Below are 25267 nucleotides of genomic sequence, written 5' to 3'. Positions count from 1 at the left end.
CTTTATATCATTCTGAAACTAAAAGACTCATTAAACTCTGTTTCTTACGATCCTCGGGATTTTGTCTAATCTCCGTTATCATTATTACGTGAGCCATATTTTCCAGTATCCGGAAATAAGCGGAAACGGAAGAGGAAGCGGGACACGCCTGCACAGACGGACGTACCTCGAACTGCCGGAAATGGGCACGTTCCAGGTCGTAATGGAATCGGTCCTTTCTTTAAGGGAAAATTAAATTCGTTTGAGATCGTATCATATTTTATCGAGAGAGAAAAATATTCACCGTCTTTTTGTTCTTTCGACGTTTGATAACGTAAATGGCATTTTTTTATTTTTTTATCCGAGTTGACGTAAATCTGGAGATATCTCTAAATATCAAAAGTTTTTATACATTTGTTTATTTATTAACTAAATAATACGAATATTCTAAATAGAATAAACAATGTTTCCACATTATCGCAACTATTGCTGATTATTATCGAAAGATATTAATTTTAATTATTTAATAGATTCTATACCTCGTTTTGTCAGTTCATCGTGACTTTGCCAAACGATAGTTTTAAAAATAAAAACAGGAAGAGAGCTGTAGTGTGTAAAGGGACAAAAGAATCGGATGCAGCTTGTGTGAAATTTTGAAACTGCATAAAAAAAAATTAAGAGAAAGATTCATTTATTTTATAATAATATTTGAATCGAAATTTTATTATCGATTAATATTATTGTATTTGTCACAAAGTTTCAATTACAGATAACGTAATTCTTCGTCGGGTTTATGGAGCGAAACGCATTTCGATAATTTGTAGCCGCGATTTTATTCCTCCCTAAAGGGAGAATAAAGTCGTCGTGAGAGATTAAAAATTAATATAACTGGCCAAGATCGTAAGTTATATAAAACCGGTCTTTTCTCGTCCGCAAACTCGATGCCCTGCGAGAACCATTACAACTCGATGACGTACACAAACGCCGTTACCATTTTTTTTTCTTCTTCTTCTTCTTCGTTTCCTCTTTTTATCGCGACGCTTCGCAATCGTACGATTACGCGCGACGTAATTTACGACGCGGTCGTGTCACGTTCCTCTGCATCAAAATGCAACAATTTTGCGTAGTATTTTTCGAGATTCATACCCTGTGACAATAGATAAGGTCCAATATTAAAACAATTAAATTGAGGTTTTAACGTTTAAAGTGCGCGTGGTATTTATTTTGTAAAATATACAATTATTGTGTAAAAATAATTTTTTCTTTTCTTTTTTTTAATTATCTCTAAAAGAATGCAATTTTTATAAAAAAAAATTATGGATTGTATCTTTTTATTTTGTCAACATGACACTAGACATTGAGTTCTGGCGTATATTTTGATTTATCACCTTTCATCATCGTTGGCAATGGTCGATGCATTATGTTAAGACGCAATAAATATCTTCGCGCTATTTGCACGCGAGTTTCGCGCATGTAAAGTTAGTCGGTCAACGCTGTTCTTACGTCATTAGAAGCGGTCAGGATGTGCGTAGCGTCAAATGCGGCTCGTCATTGACCGGCACAGCGTTGCGCGTCAATTCTCTACGCATTAACTTGTACCTTATTAAAGATACTTTATTATTCGGCAGCAATTAATGACGGATTTACCTATAATCATATCTAAATAATATTATTAATTATATAATTTATTTTTAAAAATATTTTATATATATTGTACATCTTGTATGTTTTTTTTTTTTTAAATAATTAATTTTATATATATTCTTTCATCTCAATTAATTCTGTAAAGCTTTAATTAAAGCTGATTACTCTCTATATAAAACTGTGAATCGTGAATTACGCCACGTCGCAGGAATAAATCAATTCTCTCAATTACGAAATACAATCTAATCGTAGGGTGATTCGTTCGAATAAGAGAATTGATTGATTAATGAAGCAAGCTGGATCAACGAAGTTTCCGCGATAAATCTTTCTCTTCATCACATTATTTACCGCCCCCCCCCCCCCCCCCCTATATCATTTACATTTTGAATTTGTATTTTATTAATTAGTCAAATATAAAGAGTCCAGAAATTAGCTTGAAATTCAACAAAATTCGATTTATGTATCTCGAGGAATAATATTTTTCTAACAATTATTACGTCAACATTTATTTATTCGTTTATATTTGTATATTTGCAGGGACTCTTGGATAAGTACCTGATCCCCAAGGCCAGCAATGCCGAGAGCAAAGTATTCTACCTCAAGATGAAGGGTGACTACTACAGGTATCTCGCAGAAGTCGCCACCGGTGAGACCAGAAATAGTACGTATCGATCTTTTTATTATACATGAAATCTTTCTCATGAAACGAATCGAAGCGAGCTCTCGAAATACGTGATCATTTTGCAATCGATATCGACTGCGAATGTCAGCATGACTGACAGACAACAGTTTAAAATTATATTACGCAATGTGTAGTATGAGTTCGATTCAAATAATATTTATATTTATATTATCATTTATGTATATTATAATATATTTCTCGAGATTAATAAAAGAGCCCTTGAGTGTTACTATACTAATAATTTACGGATCACGTTTAAAAAAAAAAAAAAGTTTGTAATTTTGCATAGTTTTACTGTGTGCTATTAAATATTATAGTATTTATATATTATTTGGAGAGAAGATATTACAATATTCATTTATGCCACTTTGAGAAAATATCTAGATTGCACGCAAGAGTAATTTGAGCTGCGTAGAACATAAGCAGAGTAAATCAAAAAATGATTCAAGAAATCGGTCAATAATTTTTATTAAAATAAAAAAGACAGTTAAGATTTTCTAATTAATTGGAATTTCTTGGAAGCTAGTATAATATATAAAAATTTCTTTCATCGTATTGTATCTCGAGACGCGATAAATCCATAATGTTACGCATCTCTTAAGTTCTAAACAGCTCTTAAACTGATTGATATATGAAGCACCACTCGAAGTGTGCTAGTTCACGCAAATAAGACATAAATAGACACGCTGATAATCCACGTAATATCCAGCCGTGGTAGACGACAGCCAGAAGGCATATCAAGACGCGTTCGAAATCAGCAAGTCAAAGATGCAACCTACCCATCCGATCAGGCTAGGTCTCGCCCTCAACTTCTCTGTCTTCTATTACGAGATCCTCAACTCACCAGACAAGGCCTGTCAGCTGGCCAAACAGGTATACGTCCAGTGGACTAATCGTTACTTTTTTCTAGCAATTCTATAGGAGAAGAGAAGCTTGATGGTGATGGTGGTGATGGTGCACAGTGGTGACAGAGACTTGGTTACGCGAGCAAATTTGCTGATTTCCATACCTTTCTACCTACCTACCTACTTATCTATCCATCTCTGTTCTACAAAGATCGATATTTTTTTCTAATTCGCTAGTTTGGCAAAGTCTTGAAATATGTTGAAATCATTGCACATGGACAGTGGCGTTAAAATTGAAATCTTTTTGCAAAAAATTTGATTAGAGATAAAATCTATGATATGATACACATCGCTAAAGTGTATGAGTAACTTTTATGCACAGCAACTGAACAATTTGCATCCGGTAGAATATGCAAATCAATAATCATGAGAAATAAATACTTTTATTTAATTTTTAATATTTATATTAACTATTGATTAACGCGCACAATGACTCAACACACATGTGGCACATCGTGGAAGATCAGCGACAATTTATGGACACGGTCTGTTCAAGGTCGATGATGCTCCGAGAAAAACGGCACGCGGTCTTTGTAGGACAAACGCGAGAAGAATCGTTGAAACTCGCTCGCGTTTTTCTCTCCTTTTATTCAGTTTTCGTACGTTTTTTCTTTCTGCGCCCTCCCCCTCTCGCACCCTTTCCCGATGACAATGATTTATTGCTACTGATGGTCACGGCGTAGAAATGAGGTCGTGGAAAGTGTAATCTGAATAGAGGCTGATTTGCATTTTGCAGCGGTAGTCGAGGATTCGCAGAAGGCGTACCAGGAGGCGTTTGACATTGCGAAGGCGAAAATGCAGCCTACACACCCGATCAGGCTCGGCCTTGCCCTCAACTTCTCCGTTTTTTATTACGAAATTATTAATTCCCCGGCTAGAGCCTGTCACCTGGCTAAGCAGGTTAGAGGGAGGATTGTGAAAAATTTGCGTTTGGCGCTTCAACGCGAAAAGTTTTTTCTAATAAATTCGCTCTTATGTACATTAACGCGCTCATCGTCGAACCGCGTACGCGATAAGACTGCTGATAAAGAATATGGGGGGAGAATTAGGGCATTATGCATTCTGATAAAAACATTTCTGCTAAAAACCATTTTTCTTCGTGGTTTAAGCAACAACAAAAAGATAAAACGATAAATTGTATTTTTTTATTAAATATTAGAAAAATAAATATTTATATTTATAAGTATATATTTATAATTTTAGAAATAAATAAAGTAAACATTAAATCGAAGAGATCAGCAGCCTTATTAATTAAAGTCGATACTTTTCTCGTGTATTAATTCTCCGCGTGTGACAGTGAATTTATCCCATTTATCCTTTAATGGCCCGTTTGATTTAATTCTAGCAGTGTTGATTAATTTTTATATGAATGGTGTGCCATCTAATTTCTCTCCTTGATTTTCTCTCTTAATCTGCTTTTTTAAAATTCTTACTAATACAAATTAATATAAACTGATGTCTCCACTGGTGCCACACTAACCATCCTATACATATCACTCTCTATTTATGTGTTTTTTTAACATTTGCTGTATAACAATTTTACGTGAATAAATTTGAAATATTCGTACATTTGAGAAAAATTTTTATAATTGGTAATATTGATAGATTATTTGAAAGTTTATCTTAAATTATTATTAATTATCAATAATATATATAATTAAGATAGTTATTATCATATCTTTGTTTAAATATCTTTCTAAATGATATAATTTTTGATTATAAATTATTAGATTTAAAAATGGAATAATTAATATTAAAAAGTAAAATTGAGAATAATATAAAAAAAATTGATAAGCAAAGAAATTGAAACGAATATCTGACACATGTTTATTTTTGCAGGCGTTCGACGACGCGATCGCGGAGCTGGACACACTTAACGAGGACAGCTATAAGGATTCAACGCTGATCATGCAATTGCTGCGTGACAACCTCACTCTGTGGACCAGTGATACGCAGGGCGACGGGGACGAGCCACAGGAGGGCGGCGACAACTAACCTTCCTAAGCTTAAGTCCTTTCTAAACCTAATAAGAACATCCTATTCTCTATCGTCCCCCCGTCCCCCTGAAGTGCTCACCCATATGTCCATCTACCCGGATCCATCCACTCATGTCCACCATGTCCTCTCGTCCCTCGCGCGTACCTCGTTTCCTTCTTTTCCTTCCTTCCTTCTAACCGCTGGCCTCTCTCTTCCTTAAATCTCTCTTCAAAAAACAAATTGGTCCTTTTTCACTCCCCCCCCCCTTCTCTCTCTCTCTCTTTCTCTCTCTCTCTCTCTCTCTTTGTCCTACGATCGCACACTGCTGCCGATGCCACCGCCACAATTGTTACGCCCGGTTCGAAAAACTCAAATATAGAGAACATTCGAATCATCTATTTAAGCTCGATTGTATTCTTTTCGCGGATGTTCCTAAGGAAAAGATACTTCTAAAGATTGAACCTAGACGCGGATTTGGAACTTTGTCGATATTCGGAGTGGATAAAAATTGTCGATTGTGAAATATGTATCGAGTAAAAAGGCGCGCGCGAAGAGAGGCAATCATCGGCGAGGAGAAACGGTTGAGCTTTGTGGATCATTTAATTTTTCTCTGGTACGAAGTTTCTCAGACAAAACGAAATCCTTGTTTGACCTATTTGTATGAGGAACAGAAGTTGTGGATGAACAGAGGAAAGAACAGGAGACACACATCTTTCCCTTTCCTGCATACCCTGTCTCGTCGATGCGCGCATCCCTCGGGTGATCATCGGTAACGCACATTACAAAAGAAAAGTATGCGCTAGATTATTCAGCTTCATGAGTAGCGAAAAAGTGATATAGTACTAAAAGATGAATCACGACGTTAAAACGAGACATGGAATGTAGAGGATGACAACATGCTACCATTATTCCCAGAATCTGTTCGCTACTTATCATTTAAAAAAAAAAGAAGAGTGTAACGTTAGAAAGAATACGAAAACAAAAAATACAGGCAAAAAGAAGTAACGCGGAGGTACGAGAAGAAGCGAAGAGAACGAGAAAATGAAAAGCACGCATGAATCTACTACATTATACCCAGTTGTCATTTAAATTAAATTTCACTGTCTAGCAAGTACGAATATTATTATACGAAGGGAAGAACGGAGGAGGAGAAAGGAGATTTAAAAAAACAAATACATTAAGTTATTAAGTTCCAAAACGACATCAGTGGTGATTTGATTTTCACGCTCTCGCTGTTTTTATCTTTTTTATTCTTTTTCTCTGCTCCTCTCCGCAACATGACCATCACAATTTTCCATACAATTTGCATGCAATTTTTGGTATATATCTTTTCTCTCGCATAGATTCCTTTCTTTTCCTTTCGTCAGAATTGATGAAAATAACTTGGCGGTTACCTCCACGAATTTACTGAAGCCCGACAGTCTTAAAATATATTCTTGGATTTTCCTTATCACATTTAATTTTATCTATAATTTAGACGCAGAGATGAACCAATCAGGGTCGTCAATAGCGTACAAATAATTATTCTCATTATTACGATCGCGCAAAAAGAGAAGGAGAGCACGTTTCGTCGTCGTTCTGCTTGCCGTCGCGGTCATTCACACACGCTTCCTAAAATTTCGTGTGATCGTGGAATGAGATGCGGAAGAAGGAGAATGAGCCGTTCAGTTTGCTATTGTCATCGTCGAGCATGGAGATTATACACGTTAGATCGTATATATCCTGATCCTGGCGTCTGAATCTTTCGATTTCCTTTTGCACTTTCTATTCCACATATTGCCTCTCGTCTCTTTCTCTCTCTATTATATTACACACGAGAGAGATTATATAATATATACACACTACAGGATATATTTATCACTTGAGTAAACTCGTATCGTGATTGAGAAGAATGGAGAGAGAACAAATTATACACACGTACACACAAATATAAATAATCGCATATTTATTTTTGTTCTGTGCGATGTTCATTTCCAAGGGTTCGCGAAAGAATACCATCGCGTAGAGTATCGAGATCCGAAAAAGCTCGCGGCACCTAGGTTCTCCATCAAGATGTACACATCGAAAGAAGTTGCTTATATATATATATATATATATATTTGCATATGCGAATTATTGACTGGCTATGATAGACCGGGCGCGAAACAATGTATAGAATAAAATGATCGAACGTATTGAAATTAATTGCCTTTACATGTTAGTGATATGTATGGTGATAATGATATATATGGAGTGAGATGCAAGGCTTCATTCGACGTGTACCACGTATATCACGCAGATCGTATCTGAAGCGTGATGTATTCTTATCGTTATTAAACTGATCCAAAAGATATATTCTTCACGTTATAAGAGAAGACTGCAAGAGACTCTAACGGGAGGTCAAAGACTATTCAAACACGCTCTTCATATCGCGTTCGTCATCCGACGCGAAGAAAGAGAGAAAAAAAAGAAAATAGGAAACGAGGAGCTAAATATTCTCGCTCTTCTCGTATATATATATATGTATAATTAAGTATATGTATATACGTTGCTGACATCATATATACACACACACACAAACGTACACGTACATCACGCTTATGTAATATCGCTATGAGAGACAGTTTCAACAAGTTAGTCGCTAATTACACATGAATGGGTAAATGTTTTCCTATTGTCGTGTTGATATTTCTCGATGTATAATCGGTGTCTCTGCCGCAACAAGACTGTCTAAAAATCGCCGGGAACGTCATTTGATGTGTTGCGAAGAAAGAAATAGAAACACAGAAAGGAAATGGAAAACGCGACAGATCATGAATAGTAACAACATCCAAACGACGGACCTCTCCTATCCTCGCCTCTTTTCCTCAAACGAGTGCGAGAATGTAACATGTGTAATTGAAGTATTGTAATTTATCATTGCCGTTTCAATCAGGGTGAAAGTCGAGTTTGTTCTATTCTAACATATTTTGCGACTTGCGTTCTTCGTAGATGAGAGTCTTTTAGGATCGAGGCAAGGGATGAAGTAAAGATTAAGATACAGGCGACAAAAAAATTAAATACAATGCGGAACGGAATGATCCCGTTTGTTAAATTCCATTACGATCGATTTGAAGTTAAATTTACGCGATTCTGACATCACTTATATTAATTTTTTTGTACATTGTCTGTATGTATCTCGTACTTTATCCTGTCCCCATACTTGGCGTTGTAAAAGAGAAAAATCGAACGATAAAAGTGCAGACGAATAGCACCATTCCCCTTCCCTTGATCTTACTTCTATCTTTTTCCAGAATGTTTTAAGGTGAAAGTTTAACGAGGGCTAATTTAGGCAGGACCGGGCGTGTGTGTTGTATGTGTGATTAAAAGTGGCAGGATGCGAAAACCGTCACGATGCATCAAAGAATAACGTCGATCGATCTCGCGGACCTTCCTTGAATATAACATCTTTCTCTTTTCATTCCTCCTTTCGCTCTTTTCTCTTTGATCTAATTCTTTGTTTTTCCCAATCTAACATCCATCTATACCCCAATCGCTCACCTCCAATTCAACAAGCCAAACGTTAACATTTTGTGTTCTTTTCATTTTCTGGATATTATAAATTTTCTAAAATAAACGTTATGTTTTTTTAATAATTCTAGCAGTGACTTTATACTCGGTCAGAAGGGACGTCATCATCATCATCATCATCATCATCATCATCTACATTATCATTATCACATATTCATCATTATCATCATCGTCTTTATTGTCGCCGACATTATCATTATGAGCATAAATTCTTCGATCCTCTTCCCGCAATCTTTACCATCCGGGTAAGATATTTTCCTCCTCCTTTTTTTTCAATCGTCTAATCACGCATTTTAAGAGTAATTTGCTGTGCGAACGCGTATGTGATAATCGCGAGGGAAGCAACGGCGACGTGTCTCTTTAACCCAGTACGATATGTTTGGTCACGCGAATTCATGCGACTTTCGCCCGTAATCCTGAACCTTTGCACGTAAAACCGCATCCATCTATTCATCCATTTATCCACGCATGTGCGACTGTTTTCCTCCAGTCATCCATTCTTCTCTCCCGTTTTCCTTCCACTCTACCATTTCTCTCTTCCCTCCCTCGGTCTCAAATTACGTTGTTCTATTTGTATTTATCATCAGCCCATCGTAATTGTAAATTATAATTATTATAAACGTTTACACGAAATAATAATAAATTCTGATAAAATGTCTGAGAAAAAAACCATAACCCACACGGTTGTATTTTGCTTTGCGACGATAATGCCATTGTTTCTCGGAGGTGTTTGCGCACGGTGACGATATGTTTTTACGATTCACAGCAGACAGAAGTCCTAGGATAGAAGACGAGATTACATATTTGCATAATGCGCGGACTTTATCGCGAATCGTAGCGGATTCCTGCAATGTGTCTTATCAACAAGATATCTCATTGGATTGGAATGACTACTACCTCTTCGAGTTCGGGATCTACGATTCGCGACACTTTGAGACAAGTCAGCGTTTTATGCTTTTCATGAAGATAATGGAATTCGCGAAAAATCAAATGATCTTCCGAGTACACTTGGAACACGTAACATTCTGATAAAATTATTTATAAGATAACTACTTACTCTCCTTAACTTTTATATATGCATATATACTGAACATCATATATGTATAAATGTCTCAATACTTTAGAATTTTATAGGAATATTTTCAAAAAGAATGCATTATGCTTAAATGTCCCAGATAATTTTGGTTTAATTTTACATTATAGAAATTTACATATTTGTTTCGATTTCTTTTACAAAATATCATTCTGTCATTCTCTCTCTCTTTTCTTTTTCTCTCTTCTTTCTCCGTTTGGTATCGATTATATGATATCAAATAAAGTCTCCAATTTTTTATAACTATTAACGATTAGCTTAATCTTTCACGACAGCTCAGGAGATGACAAAAGTTGCAGTCGCATCGACATAAAGAGAAAGAAAAAGAAAGTGAGGAAATAAAGTCTGACGAGAAAATATTCGGATATTGGATATTGAATATTCGAATATAAGGATATCGTATTGTTTGGCATAATCGAAGTTTAGCAATATCGGGAGAAGTGAAAGTGCAAGCACGAGCCACAGATACTCTTTCATGTATTTAAAATGCAAAAGCATATTTATTTCGATCGCTATTAAGGGTATCATTGTACTAGATGTATATCCCTTTTCAATCTCCTTTGTACCTTCCCCTCCTATCCTTACCCCCCTCACTCTTCTACCGCCCATTTTTCTTGTCGATGGTATATCTACACATATATTTGTATACACGACTTATGCATTATGTATACATACATACATACATATATATATATATATATATATATATATATATATATATATATGCATACACTACGAGAGACACACGGTAAATACGCGACGCGAAGTATATATATGTATATGTACGCGTGCCTTTTCCGACAAAAAAGGCCTACCTATACGATTAATCATGCTAAATTTTTTGCACAATTTATACGTGTAGCCGATACGAAATACGGTTTTTGCTACCGAGAGTAGCCGAACTACTACTTAATGCGAGCGACGATACGCGAGAAGTGTCACGCGTGTGCGGAAGCGAGGAAGATAAAGAAATTTATGAAAAAAAATTCTCCGAATCGCGAACGAGCGAACAAGCATTGTTCCCACCGATACTTGCGCGAATCGCAATCGCTCGTGCAGCCTCTTGTTGAGACCTAGATAGAGACGTATAGATCCAGCGAGTCTCAACCCGCGACAGCTCAGGTAGTCGCTCAGTGGAATCGATCGAGGTCCGAAGGAGCGAATAAAATTCGATAGAGAGCTTTTTGTTTGAGAGAGCGAAATTTTTGCCACGTTCAGGAACGAGGTTGAGAATCTTCGCGTTAGGTGTAGAATATACCATTTTCGTACGGTAGACGAGTTCCCGCGTAGAGACGACATTCCTAAGGATACCGGCGACAAAATTCGAAGGGATCGCTACTTCAGTGATTCGGAATTATACGATTTTAATTTAAGAAACTTGCCTGTTCTCCGTGATGTAAATTGTCTCTATTCTTACTGGAATTACTTTGGATTAAGGATTTTTTTATTCGACTTGTAGAAAACTAGAATATGTAGAGATAAAGAGAGAAAGAACAAATTAGTATATATTGAAGTATGATTGCGATATAATTAATTTAATTTTTATTTAATATTTTATATGTATCATTAGTAAATCATTTTTATTCGATATCACTTTAATAATATATTAATAATATTTAAAATTATATTTTAATAATATTTAAAATTATTTCCAAATCGGCACATTTTTTTACATGCTGCATATTTAAACAGCATATTGCAACAATCTGATTTTAGTTTTCGTAGAGCAAAAATGTTGATCCTTCTGTAAGAATAATTAAACATTTTGATTGTGCTTGATTGCTCCGATTAAATGATCTGTCAATTGAGTGTGATCTTTTTCTCTCTCGATATTAAATCGTTATACGTGGCCTTCGATTTTGTCGCCGCGTAAACCTCTCGCTAGAACGAAGATTTTCCTCGGTTTTGCTCTTCTACAATTGTAGCCTATTTTTAGCTGTCGATCCGATCTTCGCCCTTCACCCGCTTCCCTACCCCTTCCTCAATCGATATAGATAAATGCCGTTTCAATCGAATATATTACACGTTAAATGGATTAACAAACAAAAAAAGATGACGCTGATTTGACGGGGTGGTATTTGTAAATAAAGCTGTAAAAGCGATGAAACGGTACAATCATTTCACCTGCATCAATTGCTGCATCGGTGTAGAAATAGAAGAAATAGTCTTTTAAAGATGGAATCGTCCCGCACAAGCGCATGCTTTTATTTAACGTATAAATTTCACTGACAATTTTTATTCGACAGATATTAAATATTTTTCTGAGTATTAAATTAAAAATACTTAATAATTTAAAGAGCAAATATTTAACATTTGCAAGATACTTTTATTTATCGGATGATTATCATTAATCTCGAAATAATATTGGTACTGATTTTTAACAAATTACTTTTCTGGATATTAAATGATTTTAAATTCTCGATTCATCGCGTTATATTGCACCATCACGGCTCACTTTGCGTCATAAAAAATGAAAGCACACTGATTATTGCGCAAGAAAGTATTGTATAATCCATTAAACTCAATTTTTTAAAAACAACAAACATTTTCCCTAATTGTTTAACGAATTGTAAGTAAAGCATACATTTACAACGTTCATAAATCTTTATGAATAACAAGGCAAAAATCCTTGCCCGTTAGACTTTGCTCAGAATCAGACTATTTGTCAGACAGTTAAATGTTTTTCACCGATGAGCATATATATTGCATTGTTCTTCTCACAATCAGGCAGATATACAAGATTTAATCTTCTTTTTTTCTTTTCTTCAAGTTGACTTATCACAGTTCCCGAGGGATAAATATTCTCTTTCATTCATCTTTTGAACATTCTTGTCGAAAGCTTTCTAGCTAAGGGAAAATGATTCTTCGATTGGAAAACTTTTTGAATAATTCACTAGTTAAAAGGTATACGTGTCTCGAGGCACATAAAACGCGTCCTGCGTTCCTTTTCACACGAAAGCATATCTTCGAAGCAGAACGTCGTCGACGATCAGTTGAAACATAGTCATCGCAGTAAAAAGTGCCACGTACATCTCGTAGAACTTTCCTGTGCTTCTCGAGAGGCTTATAATCGAGCAATAGTATAAAATTATTAAATCGAAGAAATTATTATTTTTAATAATGATATAAAATAGTCGTCTTTAAAAATAATGAATAAACACTTTCCTGAATCATATATTCAAGTGGACATACCTTTGAATACGAATTTTTATCAATAGGTAAGTTTATTTTTTTTCTCAAATGTATAAAAGAGTGAAAGCAAAATACAGAATAAAAGAAATCGATCAATTTTATTGTAAAAAAGAATGAATTCTTATATTCCTTATTTTTTGTTTCTCATTATATCTAGCAGTTAAAACTTTGCTGTCAATATTGGTCGAGTGCACATTCTATTTTATTACGATATCAATTTATCGATCGCATGTATTTCAAACGCAATACAAGATTCTCAATCTTTATTATTCTCACAGTCTAAATTGGTTCGAGTACGGCTTGATTTTGACATATTGAAGCTATCATTGTAAAAATATTATAGACTCTTCGATGGAACAACAAGAATCTTCATCATTCCCGTGGCAATTTCATGATTTTCGATGGCAGACGTTTACACAGGTAAGTCTGATATAAAATTTAGAGAAATATCTCCCAATTTTATGAGCGAGTAGAATTTTATTTTCGTTATTTCTGAAAATTTAACTCTAATAAGAATCTTTTCCGGATGCTCCGCTAAAAAGGGGGCATACCCGTTTGAACCTTCGAGAAATGATTTTATAAATCATTTTATAAATTTTTTTGCAGCGTAACAATTTGATAAAAAAATTTTTTTTACGGTATTAATACAATATTATTAAATACTTAAATAAAAAATTTTAGCTTAAAAAAATTTTTTTTTTTTTGCCGTCTAAAATTGGAGGAACTCTGCGAATATTCACATAATTTCCCCCCCCCCCCCCCCCAAAGAAAAATTTAAGCTAAAAATTTTTATTTAGGTATTTAATAATATTGTATTAATATCGTAAAAGAATAAAAAGTTTTTATCAAGTCGTTGCGCTGTAAAAAAAAATCTAGAAAATGTACTCATTTCTCGAGAATTCGAGTAGGTATGCCTTCCTTAATGTCTCATTTTTCGAATCTCCCGCGCGATGCATCGATATATCTCGAACGACTTCGAATCGCGCGATTAACCCCGAACGACGGACGATAATGGCGCGTGGGGAGGGGGAAGGAAGGAGGGATGCCGAGTGGGCCTGCCCAAAGCCCAAAGGTCACCTTCAGTCGGCCGAGTGTCGTGGTAGAGGTGGTCGACGTTGGTTAGAGGCTCGAAGGAACATCGTCGTCGTCGCGATTATAAGTCACGTTTTTTTTCTGGTGAGTGTCTGTGGAGCCGACCGTCGTCGATCGTCCTCATCGATCAATCGTCGTTTTCGAGCGCGCGACGCCCATTGTCGTCTGTCACCTGCACGCGACTGTCAATTGATCCGCGTTGAAGCGCGCGTCCCTTGGACAGTGTCGCTTCGAAATTGATTCACGTCATATTCGGCTGAGATATTTCGTCTATTTAGGTGCGGATGACATTCACTTAACGATTTTCTTTAGATGGGTCGAAAAGATGCGTTTAGGTTAACCTAAGAACCTAGATTCATCGCTGCGGTTACAATCGTGTTCGATTGGGAGACTTTGGCGATTCACGGGACGTTCTGTAAATAGCACGGATTTTTAATTCGACGAATAATAATAATCGCATAAGTGGCATATAGGTCAAAATTATTATAATACGCGGCTTTCCTTTAACGATCGATTCTCTCGTGCCGCTCAAGGTTTGTGTGTCATATTTAACAAGAGAGCTATATAAAAAGCAACCGATTATCATGAATTATTGTATTCTTCATCTATGAAGTATTTATGTGTATATATGTATAATCGTGACACAATTGCATATTTTCACGCGAGAAGATGCAACTGCAATCGCATCTTTCGCGCGCACGCGCCGCATGCTTTATCACGCTTGTTTTTTCGCAGGTAAAAATTTATGAATGACAGATAAGAGAAACATACGTCGAGATTTCCTCTCTCATGTTCGATCACGCGACGCGATTCTTTTCGCGGAGAGGTCGCGGAAAATTACGAGGTTCGCTTCATGTCGTCAAGCGTAAATTAGAACATCTTGTCACGAGACGACTCAAAGTGCGCGAAAAAAAAAAAAAATAGATTTTTACGATTCGACAGCGAAACTAGCAGTAACTTCGCAGTTGTACAAAGCCAGGCTCCGGTGTTGCTGACACTTCTCTTCGCATTTTTTGAAACGCGGCCAGATTTCGTTCGCACGCATGTCATTTAATTTTAAGACGCGAAGGCCCGCGTGTTGCAACGGCTAGGACTATGTAACATGCTTCAATAATTTTTCCGCATTATATATTATCTTGTCCGCCTTTATTTTTCTCTCTCAATGGAATTTTAATATAAATTCGAACTGCGAATGTCTTAAATTTACAGACTCCAAATGGGATGTAATACACGCTTTTTTTTTCTATTGCATCATTATTTCATTGCGAGAGATTGAGAAATATACAAAGCGTAATAAATTTTTAAAGTAATAGATTCATTGAATAATAATTTATTTAAAAAGACAATTGAATTTTGCAGTGCACTTCATTGTTTTCTTTATAATGAAATGAATTTGGAACAGGAGCCGTGATATGTACATATATAATCTGCTTTTATTGAAATAAGGTTAAAATTTAGATCGATTGGTGTAAAAATTATTCTAATAACTGGCGGATTTGTCTGGTGAAGAAAAAATGTCTAAGAATTACAGAGCCATTCAGTGTCGTTGCGCAAATGAAAGTTATTCGGAAAGCGCGGGAAGTGATAGCGACGATGCTTCGGATGAAAGCACTGCAGAAATGCAGAAAGTAGATGCACAGGAAAGTTTAATCGACTCTATCAAAAGTACATCTTCATTGAGATACGCTACATCCAGAGATCCTTCAGAAAAATCTTCTGCTGTTGAAGTATTGAACAAAGTCGACGCTGATAGAAAAAGCAGGATTAGTGTGCAAAACTTAAAACTCTCTTTGATATTTCCTAAGGCAAGCTTATGCTTGTTAATGTAATGTCATGTATAATTTTTTTTCCCCTTTTTTTTTTAATATTTATGTAAAATAAATTGATTGAAAAATTTAATTTTGAATAGATGTTTTGGAAAAGCAATTTTGAATCATTTGAACTTTTACCAACTGGTTCTTCATTTGAGGTAAAATTTGACACGATCGAAGAAGAATTTGCCAGAAGCCTGCGATTTCGACAATTGAAACAAAAAGTTGCGCGAGACTCTTTATTTCTCCTTATAATTTATTAATCTTCTTATACTTGCGTCTTTCTTCAATGTAAAAGAAAAGAAACACTAAGAAATCAAACTGAGAAATTGCGTTATATTATCGTGTCTCTGAGAGAAAACGAGAATCTAATTTCTAAAAATATTGATATTAACTTGGTGCAATTTTTTTCTTATTACAGAATTATAAGGAATACCGCGATACGATCATGGCTGAAGAGGCGCCAGCTCAAAAGTTCATAAAACCTGGGAGTCATAAGGGTAAAAGCATCGCCGTGTTCACTAGCGGTGGTGACTCTCAAGGTATTTTCGAATAATCGAATAAATTGTATTTTGAAATATATAAACGTAACTATTCCAATTACATAAATTTTATTGTTTATAGGAATGAATGCTGCTGTACGAGCAGCTGTAAGGATGGGTATTTATCTGGGATGTAGAGTATACTTTATCAGAGAAGGCTATGAAGGTATGGTGAACGGCGGAAAAAACATCGAAGAAGCCACATGGTCGGCCGTGTCTTGCATCATCCACAAGGTAAATATTACAGAATGTTGCATCATAGCACACTTTCATGAGCGTTATTACACATTGCATCTTTTCTTCAGGGCGGCACAGTGATAGGCTCTGCCCGAAGTCAAGAATTCAGAGAGCGTCCCGGTCGTCGAAAAGCCGCCAAGAACTTGGTTAATCTGGGTATAACCAATCTAGTGGTGATCGGCGGAGACGGTTCTCTTACAGGTGCTAATCTCTTCAAGGAAGAATGGCCCGAGCTTCTAAAGGAACTCGTCGCGTCTGGTAAATAGATGAAGAATTGTTTATAATACATCACGCACGTATTTGATGCTAACATTGCTTTTCATTTGTAGGAGATATAACTGTCGAACAGAGTGAGAAGAACAAACAACTACACATCGTCGGACTAGTAGGTTCCATCGATAACGATTTCTGCGGTACGGATATGACGATTGGTACTGATTCAGCATTGCATCGTATCATTGAAAGTATAGACGCTATAGCTAGCACAGCTTACTCTCATCAGAGAACGTTTATAATGGAAGTTATGGGTCGTCATTGTGGGTAAGTTCTCAATTTTCTTATTGGGAGAATAATTTTATTAGCGTTAAATAATTTTATATATTATTGAGCAGACATTAGTTTTCGAAAATGTAAAGAAAGGATTCGCGATATATTTCATATTTCAACGACAGGTTACAATACACAAAATTAATATTTACATATCGTTATCGCGCCGAAACCGACGTAATAAGATATAGATAAATGGGCTATTTTCGACTAGGTATTTGGCTATCGTGGCTGCTTTATCTTCGGAGGCTGACTATGTTTTCTTCCCAGAATGTCCGCCTCCCATCGATTGGCCTGAAAAATTATGTAGAAAATTGGAGCAGGCACGTCTAATAGACTATTCGAAATTTTATAGAATTTTTAGATTGTATTGCTAATTTTTACTAACTCGATCAAACATGAAGAATGATTTTTGTATATATATATCAGTTTTTGGACTGCTAAGTGTTCTGAATTAATCTCGATCGTATACAACATTCTAAGTGTATATTCCTCTTCTGAATAATGACGTGAAGAGGAATGCGAACGAGAGATTTAACTCACACTTTATTGTCGCGCATTAATTAATATAGAGCTAAATGTATATTATATAGAGAGTTATACATCTTCGATTGGTACTGAAGATAATTAGATGACACAGAGTCTTTCAGGTACCTGTCAATAGCGTCAAGTATATCAACAGAAGCCACCTATTCCTTTATTCCCGAATCTCCGACAAGTGGTGACTGGATCGAGGAGCTTTGTCAAGCTGTGCGACAGGCACGTTTCTCAACCAGTCGTTACTTTAATATATATCATTCAAATATATATTCAAAATTATACATATATGTAAAAGAGTCCGCCATATTCGTTTTTGCACTTGAAATGCAATATTATTTCTTTGAGATGTTTGATTATAGCCATATTACATTTTTGTAGATATAAAATTTTCTCCTTAACATTTTTATCATGAAAAAAAATTTAGATTGTTCAAAAATTTATCGCAAGTATATTGATTATTATATTTACCCCTCAGGCGTGAGCACAGGTTTAAAAATTTATATAAATACGTAATCATGATTGAGATGAGTATAGCATTATTTTATAATAATATTTTTAAATATTGTATTGAGATAGAATTTTAGTTAGGTTTACAATATACCATTACAGTTATCTAGCTCTGGTGACAGCTATATGTTGCGAAGCTGATTATGTTTTCATCCCAGAATGGCCACCCGAGCAGGAGTGGCCCAACAAGCTATGCAAAAAATTATTGCAGGTTCGATAATTTATTTTTTTTTTTTTTTAATTTTTTAAGACAAGTATATTTATTTATATCTCCTGACTCTCAATCAACCTGCAAAATTAACAGCACACTTGCTTCTTGCAATTTACGCTCTAATTTTTTAAACAGTTGCAAGCTCTGTTACAATTATATTTTAATAGCTTTCTTTTGATTCAATTACTTTTGGTTATAAATTATTTTTAATATGCCTTTTGGATATTTTGTATTTAATATGAGAAGCGATTATTCTGTAAAGTCAGTTAAATGCATGCTATATTAAACTTATAACATCTTTTAAATGCTATGTGTGTATATGTAACACTACATATTATGGAATATATTTACTTAAAAAGAGAAGTATGTAAAATAATGTACAAATCAAATAATTAAGACAAGAATTTTCAGAATTATATGATACTTTTTTTGTATTATTATTAATATATCATTATCAATATTGCATCTGCATATTATGCTATAGTCTTTAATTAGCTTTTCAATCTTTTTTTTTTATAGCTTATGCTTTTATATCAAAACTAAATCTTAATTTTGGTTTGCGAAAAAAATTATAATTCTCTTTTCAGGAAAGACTCACTGGTCAACGACTTAATATTATTATCGTGGCTGAAGGTGCTGTTGATAGAAACGGCGATCCGATTACAGCTGAAAAGGTTCATAAAGTAGTCGTAGATAAATTACAGCAGGATACAAGAGTCACCGTTCTGGGTCATGTACAAAGAGGCGGCAATCCTTCAGCCTTTGATAGAGTTTTGGTAAGATTCTATAATATAGAATTTTTAATATTACCTGAAATATTAGAGTAAAAGTTTTATAATATTCATTTTTAAATAAGATATATATTTTTCCTAAAATAAATTTGTGCATTATAGGGATGCCGGATGGGAGCTGAAGCTGTGATGGCTTTAATGGAGGCGACACCTGATACAGAAGCGTGCGTCGTCACGCTGGACGGTAACCAAGCTGTGAGATTACCACTCATGGAATGCGTTCGTCGTACGAAAGCTGTAGCGCAGGCTATGGCCAATAAAGATTGGGATCTTGCTGTGAAACTTCGAGGAAAGTGAGTATCTCTGAAAAAAACATGTTCTATGTAAGAAATATGAAATATATCGATAAATGTGTGTAAATCTATTTACGTTTTTCCTGTATAGGGGTTTTGAACGTAACTTGGAAACTTACAAAATGCTGACCCGTTTGAAAGCTCCGGATTTAGATCATAATGCAATTAAGGTAATATCATCTATGTCTAATTTTATACTCTAATGATGCAAAAACTATGTATTATGCAGAGAATATTGACGTAATATTTTAATATCTTAAATATTAAAGAGAGGTAGAGATATATATTGTGTCCAAGAGAAAATGCTGGGTCTTTAACATATAAAATAATAATGAATAATAATAATAAGTAGCTTATTATATGTATTTGATACTGCTTCAGGAAATTAATGGCCGCGCATTAACGAAGGTAAATCAGTTTAGAACCTATAAGAGTCGCAAATATATTATATATAATGCCAATGTGAAAGCAATCTCCCTAACGCACCTTTTTCCATTCCTTAGCAATACACTTTATGTGGACAAGTGAGTTAACGCACAACCCTCCTTTATAATAGAGAATGTATGCCTTGTATTAGAAATATATCATTTACCATCATTTTACGATCGCTCCCAAAGACAGACGCAACGATAGCATTATACGCTATTTAACATGCAACGTCATCTATATTAACAGCAGTCATTTAGTTTTCCGTGCATGACGTGCCGCGTATCGATTTTCATTTCGTTGATAATTGCGGTTTTGTTACAGGATCATTATACAGTAGGAGTCATGCACATAGGATCACCGTCCTGCGGTATGAACGCAGCGGTTCGCTCTTTCGTGAGGAATTGTATCTATCGAGGTGATAAGGTGCAATATCAATGAATTCACAATTCTACCTATTTTTATTACGCTCTTAATTCTATCTATATATCTCGATGTATTGTAGGTATACGGTATCTGTGACGGAGTGTTAGGTCTTATGGCTGGTAGATTAAAATTGATGGATTGGCCATCTGTCACCGGTTGGGTCGCGGAGGGCGGCGCAAAATTGGGAACGAAGCGCACACCGCCCCAGGAAGATCAATTACCCATAATCGCTCAAAAATTGAAAGAGTTTGGAATACAGGCGCTGCTCATCATAGGTGGATTCGAGGTAACGCGAATCGCTCCGAACATTGTAGCGTTCAGCTGGATTTTGGATCCTAAGATCAACGATGATAAAGCATATTTTTTTATTTTCAGGGTTATCAAACCGGTCTAACATTTTTCAAAGCGAGAGATAAATACGAGGAGTTCAGAATTCCTATCGCTATGATTCCTGCGACTATTAGCAACAATGTGCCAGGCACTGAATTTTCGTTGGGTTGTGATACAGCATTGAATGAAATTACAGAAGTAAGTTCTGCGATGTGTTTATAAATCCGATACTTAAAGACTTAACGCTCAATTATATAACATTATTAATATTGTTTTATCGTCAGATTTGCGATCGTATTCGGCAATCGGCGCAAGGTACTAAACGCCGTGTATTCGTCATCGAGACGATGGGCGGTTTTTGCGGATATTTAGCGACCGTTGCCGGTCTAGCCGGCGGTGCCGACGCGGCTTATATCTATGAAGAGAAGTTTAATATTAAAGATTTGAATCACGATGTTATCGCGATGGCGGCGAAGATGTCTGAAGGTGTCGAGAGAGGCCTTATTATCAGGAACGAGAACGCCAACGAGAATTACAATACAGAGTTTATTTACAGACTTTTCAGCGAAGAAGGAAAAGGTTTATTCAGTTGTAGAAGCAACATACTCGGTATGTGCTTTTTTTTATCTCTTTTAATCGATTTTCTAATATTGAGATGCATTTATAATACAAAATTGGATATTTTACTATTACTAAATATCTTTCTTTATTCTTTCCAGGTCACATGCAACAAGGTGGCTCGCCAACTCCTTTTGATCGTAACTTGGGAACAAAAATGGGTGCTAAGGCAGTTGAATGGTTCAGCGATCAGTTGAGAAAATGCACTAGCCCCGATGGCAAAACGATCACTACAGCAGCTGACAGTGCGGTGATGCTTGGTATTATCAGACGTCAATATAGATATACACCTTTTACGGAGCTTATCGAAGTTACGGATTTTGAGTACGTATTCGAACTATTATACTTTTACGAGCTTTTTACGAGTCACTTCAATATCTTACGTAATATAATAATAAAAATTTCCTAGACATCGTATTCCGACGTATCAATGGTGGATGAAGTTACGTCCACTGCTGAAAGTGTTGGCGAAACACGAATCAACGTACGAAGAGGAGGGTCTTTACATAACCGTTGAAGAGATGAACCAACAGAAGGATCCGCCTCTCGTATGAATCGCGAAATCGATAATTTAAAGCGCCGCGTCAGGTAATACAGCGACCATTGGAAATGGATATTACTGATTGTGTGAAAAGTAGTAGATGTTTATGATTAAGAGTAATAACAGTATTGTATGATATTATGATAATTTTATCGCTGCTCGACAAGAGAAACGAGAATCTTATATATATTTATTGAATCATGTATATCTGAAAAATTTGATTGTGTACATTATTATGGTTTTTTCATAATAATGTTTATATGCTACATACGTCCTAGTAGCTATTTATTTAAGGTTTGGACGCAAATCTTTTGAATATAAATAATTTGGATATGACCATAATAGATGTGATCGAGAATATAGGAATGTACTTTTTCATGTTGTTCGAAAATCATGTTTGTGTCTTGAATGCTTTCCAACTCAGGTGAGAGATAGGTACAAAGGCAGTATCTGTGCAAAGTGTAAAGGTAAGGTATACTAAACATATGAAAACAAAATATAAGAGCGGTATCTGTTGGCAACGATATGGTATTGTTACAGTATCTTATAGTGATGTTAAAAAAAATCGCGTTGCGTATACATTGATGTATAGTGTGAAAGATAAATTAGAATCTATATATATATATATATATATATATATATAAAATTTTGTAGTATAGCAAGATATACAATGTTCAAGCGCTAAATAACAGACTAAAATATTATTTTTACGAAAAATATGCAGGAACACATGACTATAAATTGGAAACTAACGACGTGCAAAATTTACATTTGATATGCTACTCGAACCTAATACACACACAGTCTTCGTACTTATATTTTATCATGGACTTAACAACTAAACTTTTATTAGCATCATTAGCGAATAGTGATATTATTTGTACATTTTTGATGTTTTGGACATTGTGTGTTACAGACTAACAGCCGTAAATCTTTTGATATTTCGTTTTTGCTTGATTTTTTTAATTGCGCGATATGTGAAACGTTGAATAAATATAATTGTAGCCTGGATCGAGAAGCAAATCAGATTTCAGAAATTTTTCAAAGAGTTTCACAGATCAAATATTCTGAATCGTATTTGTGGTCTACTAAGGTATAGGATTAAAAAAGTAATGCAATATTTTGCGTCGGTGAAAGTGTTTATCCTTCGGTTTAGCGTTACTCGCGAAGCTATAAAAAGCTATTGGAGAATATACCTGTCTACCTCAAAACATAATTTTGCAACGATGAACGAACGACTCGCAGGAGAGAAATTGATTCGAGTCGCGCGTTATAGTGTTGCACGTAACGTTAAAGGGAAAAAATTGCTAAAATTTAAGATTTGTGTGACCACAAAAGTATTTAGATTTAATTCTTTTTCTCTTACTCTTTTCCTCCTCCCCTTCCTCCCCCCCCCCCCTCTCTCTCTCTATCTCTGTCTCTCTACTCGTATATTTATCTTTCGAGAGATTTGTGCAAGTATTAATCTCATAATTGTTTTTTTTTTTTGTCGTATAATGTAGCGTTCGTCAGGTGTCCTCACCAGATTTTAGAACCAAATAATTGCATTCTCTAGTGCAATCGCTGGAAATTATGTCTTGTGCAAACTCTTACTCTACATATTCGTGAATTTACTTAAGCGTCGAAATAAATTGCCGATTTGTGATTTTAACAAAAATACGTGAAACAAGAATATACGAAGAAACTTGTGCGTACGTTATAATCTCAACGTACGATTCACGTGGATACTCAGAATAATGGAGTACGTAACAATTTTCATTACAAATGCTGCTACTTAGCACTTGCGATGCGACGATATTACATTTAAGATTCGGCTTTAGTAGATTAGCGTATTTGATATGCATGTGCTGCATAAAATAAATAATAAAATTTTGAAAGTACAATGATACGCGCATGATATTGCGATTTATTCAAGCTAGAATACTAATGTAGATTATTATATGTATATGTAAAAGAAGTTATTCGACAGATTGCGCTTGTTCAAAATCGTTACAAAGTATATATATATGATCTACTAATAGTATACGATAGATAAAATAGTTCTTGTTGAAAGGCAACTTGGATAATATCGCTAATACAGCACCTGTTTAAACGCACGTAGGAATCTTTAATATCCTATATATCTAGAGAGGCTAAACTATCAAACAAGACTAAAGCGCGACAAGATAGGGAAGATACGCGAAAGCCTCGTCAATTATCTGTGCATAAATTCGTATTTTTATTATTATCTGCATCGGTACAATTTATGCACATTCTCATAATAAATATTTTTATTTTAGGACGATTATTTGACAATCAAATATATATTCAACAGTTCTTAAACATATCTTTGTTTTAATATATAAGTATAACGGATCACAAGATGTCTAATTAAAATTTAAATTTAAAATTAAATTATGACTAATATATTCGATACACAAATTATATATCAAACTTTCTGTTAGTACAAATAAAAATCATGTTGATATTTAATATCATTTAATATATAGGATATTTTTAATTCGCACTAGTGTGTCGGTTAAGATATATGTATATACAATTATCGAGTACTCTGTATATCGCATTCTACAGTTGTGTAAGCAGAAATGTACAAATATAGTGTATTTGCAATGTCAAGCTGTTAGCTGCCCATCACGTAGCGCAATAAGGGTGTATAAGAGAATGAGAGAGATATATATTATTTTTAAAATCTCAGAGATTATATTTTCGACTCATTGTTGATCAATGAATTTACATCCTTTGTCCACAACATATATGTATAGTATTATATATACATATAGTTACTGTAATATATATATATATTTATTTTTCTCTCTTTTTTTCTCTCTCCGAGACATTGAATTATCGCGACATTATCACACTGCATTCTGCGCGACGCGTTGCGTTAAAGAAATATCTGTATTTGCCGCAACAATTTGAAACATTGCACGGATTAATCGCTGCGATACATATTGTAAATTTAAAAAAAACGCGACTATGTATTACCTCGCACGAGAGATGTTGCATTCATGTCGTGAAATAAATTATATCTTCTAAATGTATCACTTTATTCCATCTCTTCAATATATATATATATATATATATACACACACGTTTTTTTCTATAATATTTATAAAATATATTATCATTATATCTATTATCGTATCTATTCGTATATATTTTGTAAGAATTGACGAATGTATAAATGTATTTTTGTTATTATTAACTATGCTTATTGCTTTTTAGTTTGGCCATTATATTTCTTGAGAGAGCGTTAGGATACAGCTGATTTTTCAAACTACACAAGTATCTGTAAAATCCTCTGTCTTTCGTCGATATGATATAAACGATTACAT

At 34.9% G+C, this 25267-nt stretch overlaps 2 protein-coding genes across 12 annotated transcripts in view; both read left to right on the top strand.

Annotated features, from left to right (window-relative positions):
* 14-3-3zeta (tyrosine 3-monooxygenase/tryptophan 5-monooxygenase activation protein zeta) overlaps positions 1 to 8847 on the top strand; it is a 49397-nt gene extending 40550 nt beyond the window's left edge. For 4 of the 5 annotated variants that reach the window (XM_070295786.1, XM_070295799.1, XM_070295770.1 and 1 more), the window contains 3 exons: positions 2161 to 2284; positions 3015 to 3178; positions 5050 to 8847. In XM_070295786.1, coding sequence (XP_070151887.1) covers positions 2161 to 2284; positions 3015 to 3178; positions 5050 to 5205 — 444 coding nt within the window. In that variant the 3' untranslated portion in view covers positions 5206 to 8847. Of the gene's footprint in view, positions 1 to 2160; positions 2285 to 3014; positions 3179 to 3946; positions 4111 to 5049 lie in introns of all 5 variants that reach the window. The other variant, XM_070295777.1, reaches the window with a different exon arrangement.
* Positions 8848 to 13364: 4517 nt separating this feature from the next.
* On the top strand, positions 13365 to 24973 carry Pfk (ATP-dependent 6-phosphofructokinase). 7 transcript variants are annotated; one of them, XM_070295710.1, is made up of 17 exons: positions 13365 to 13441; positions 16346 to 16466; positions 16549 to 16700; positions 16772 to 16961; positions 17033 to 17243; positions 18399 to 18507; positions 19095 to 19283; positions 19401 to 19591; positions 19683 to 19761; positions 19973 to 19999; positions 20095 to 20115; positions 20342 to 20443; positions 20523 to 20729; positions 20819 to 20971; positions 21058 to 21382; positions 21493 to 21715; positions 21801 to 24973. In XM_070295710.1, the coding sequence occupies exons 1-17, from the start codon at positions 13373 to 13375 to the stop codon at positions 21943 to 21945; spliced, it is 2514 nt and encodes an 837-aa protein (XP_070151811.1). In that variant the 5' UTR covers positions 13365 to 13372; the 3' UTR covers positions 21946 to 24973. The 7 variants fall into 7 exon arrangements, with proteins under 7 accessions (XP_070151811.1, XP_070151819.1, XP_070151826.1 ...); XM_070295718.1 differs by lacking the exon at positions 18399 to 18507 and adding an exon at positions 17464 to 17572; XM_070295756.1 differs by lacking the exon at positions 13365 to 13441 and adding an exon at positions 14079 to 14197.
* Positions 24974 to 25267: the final 294 nt, after the last annotated feature.

This window comes from Polyergus mexicanus, unplaced genomic scaffold, assembly GCF_030449975.1.
Source record: "Polyergus mexicanus isolate NDT 795.1 unplaced genomic scaffold, iyPolMexi1.0 SCAF_1, whole genome shotgun sequence".
In the NCBI taxonomy this organism is placed as follows: Eukaryota; Metazoa; Arthropoda; class Insecta; order Hymenoptera; family Formicidae; genus Polyergus; species Polyergus mexicanus.
This window is presented reverse-complemented; position numbering and strand designations above follow the sequence as displayed.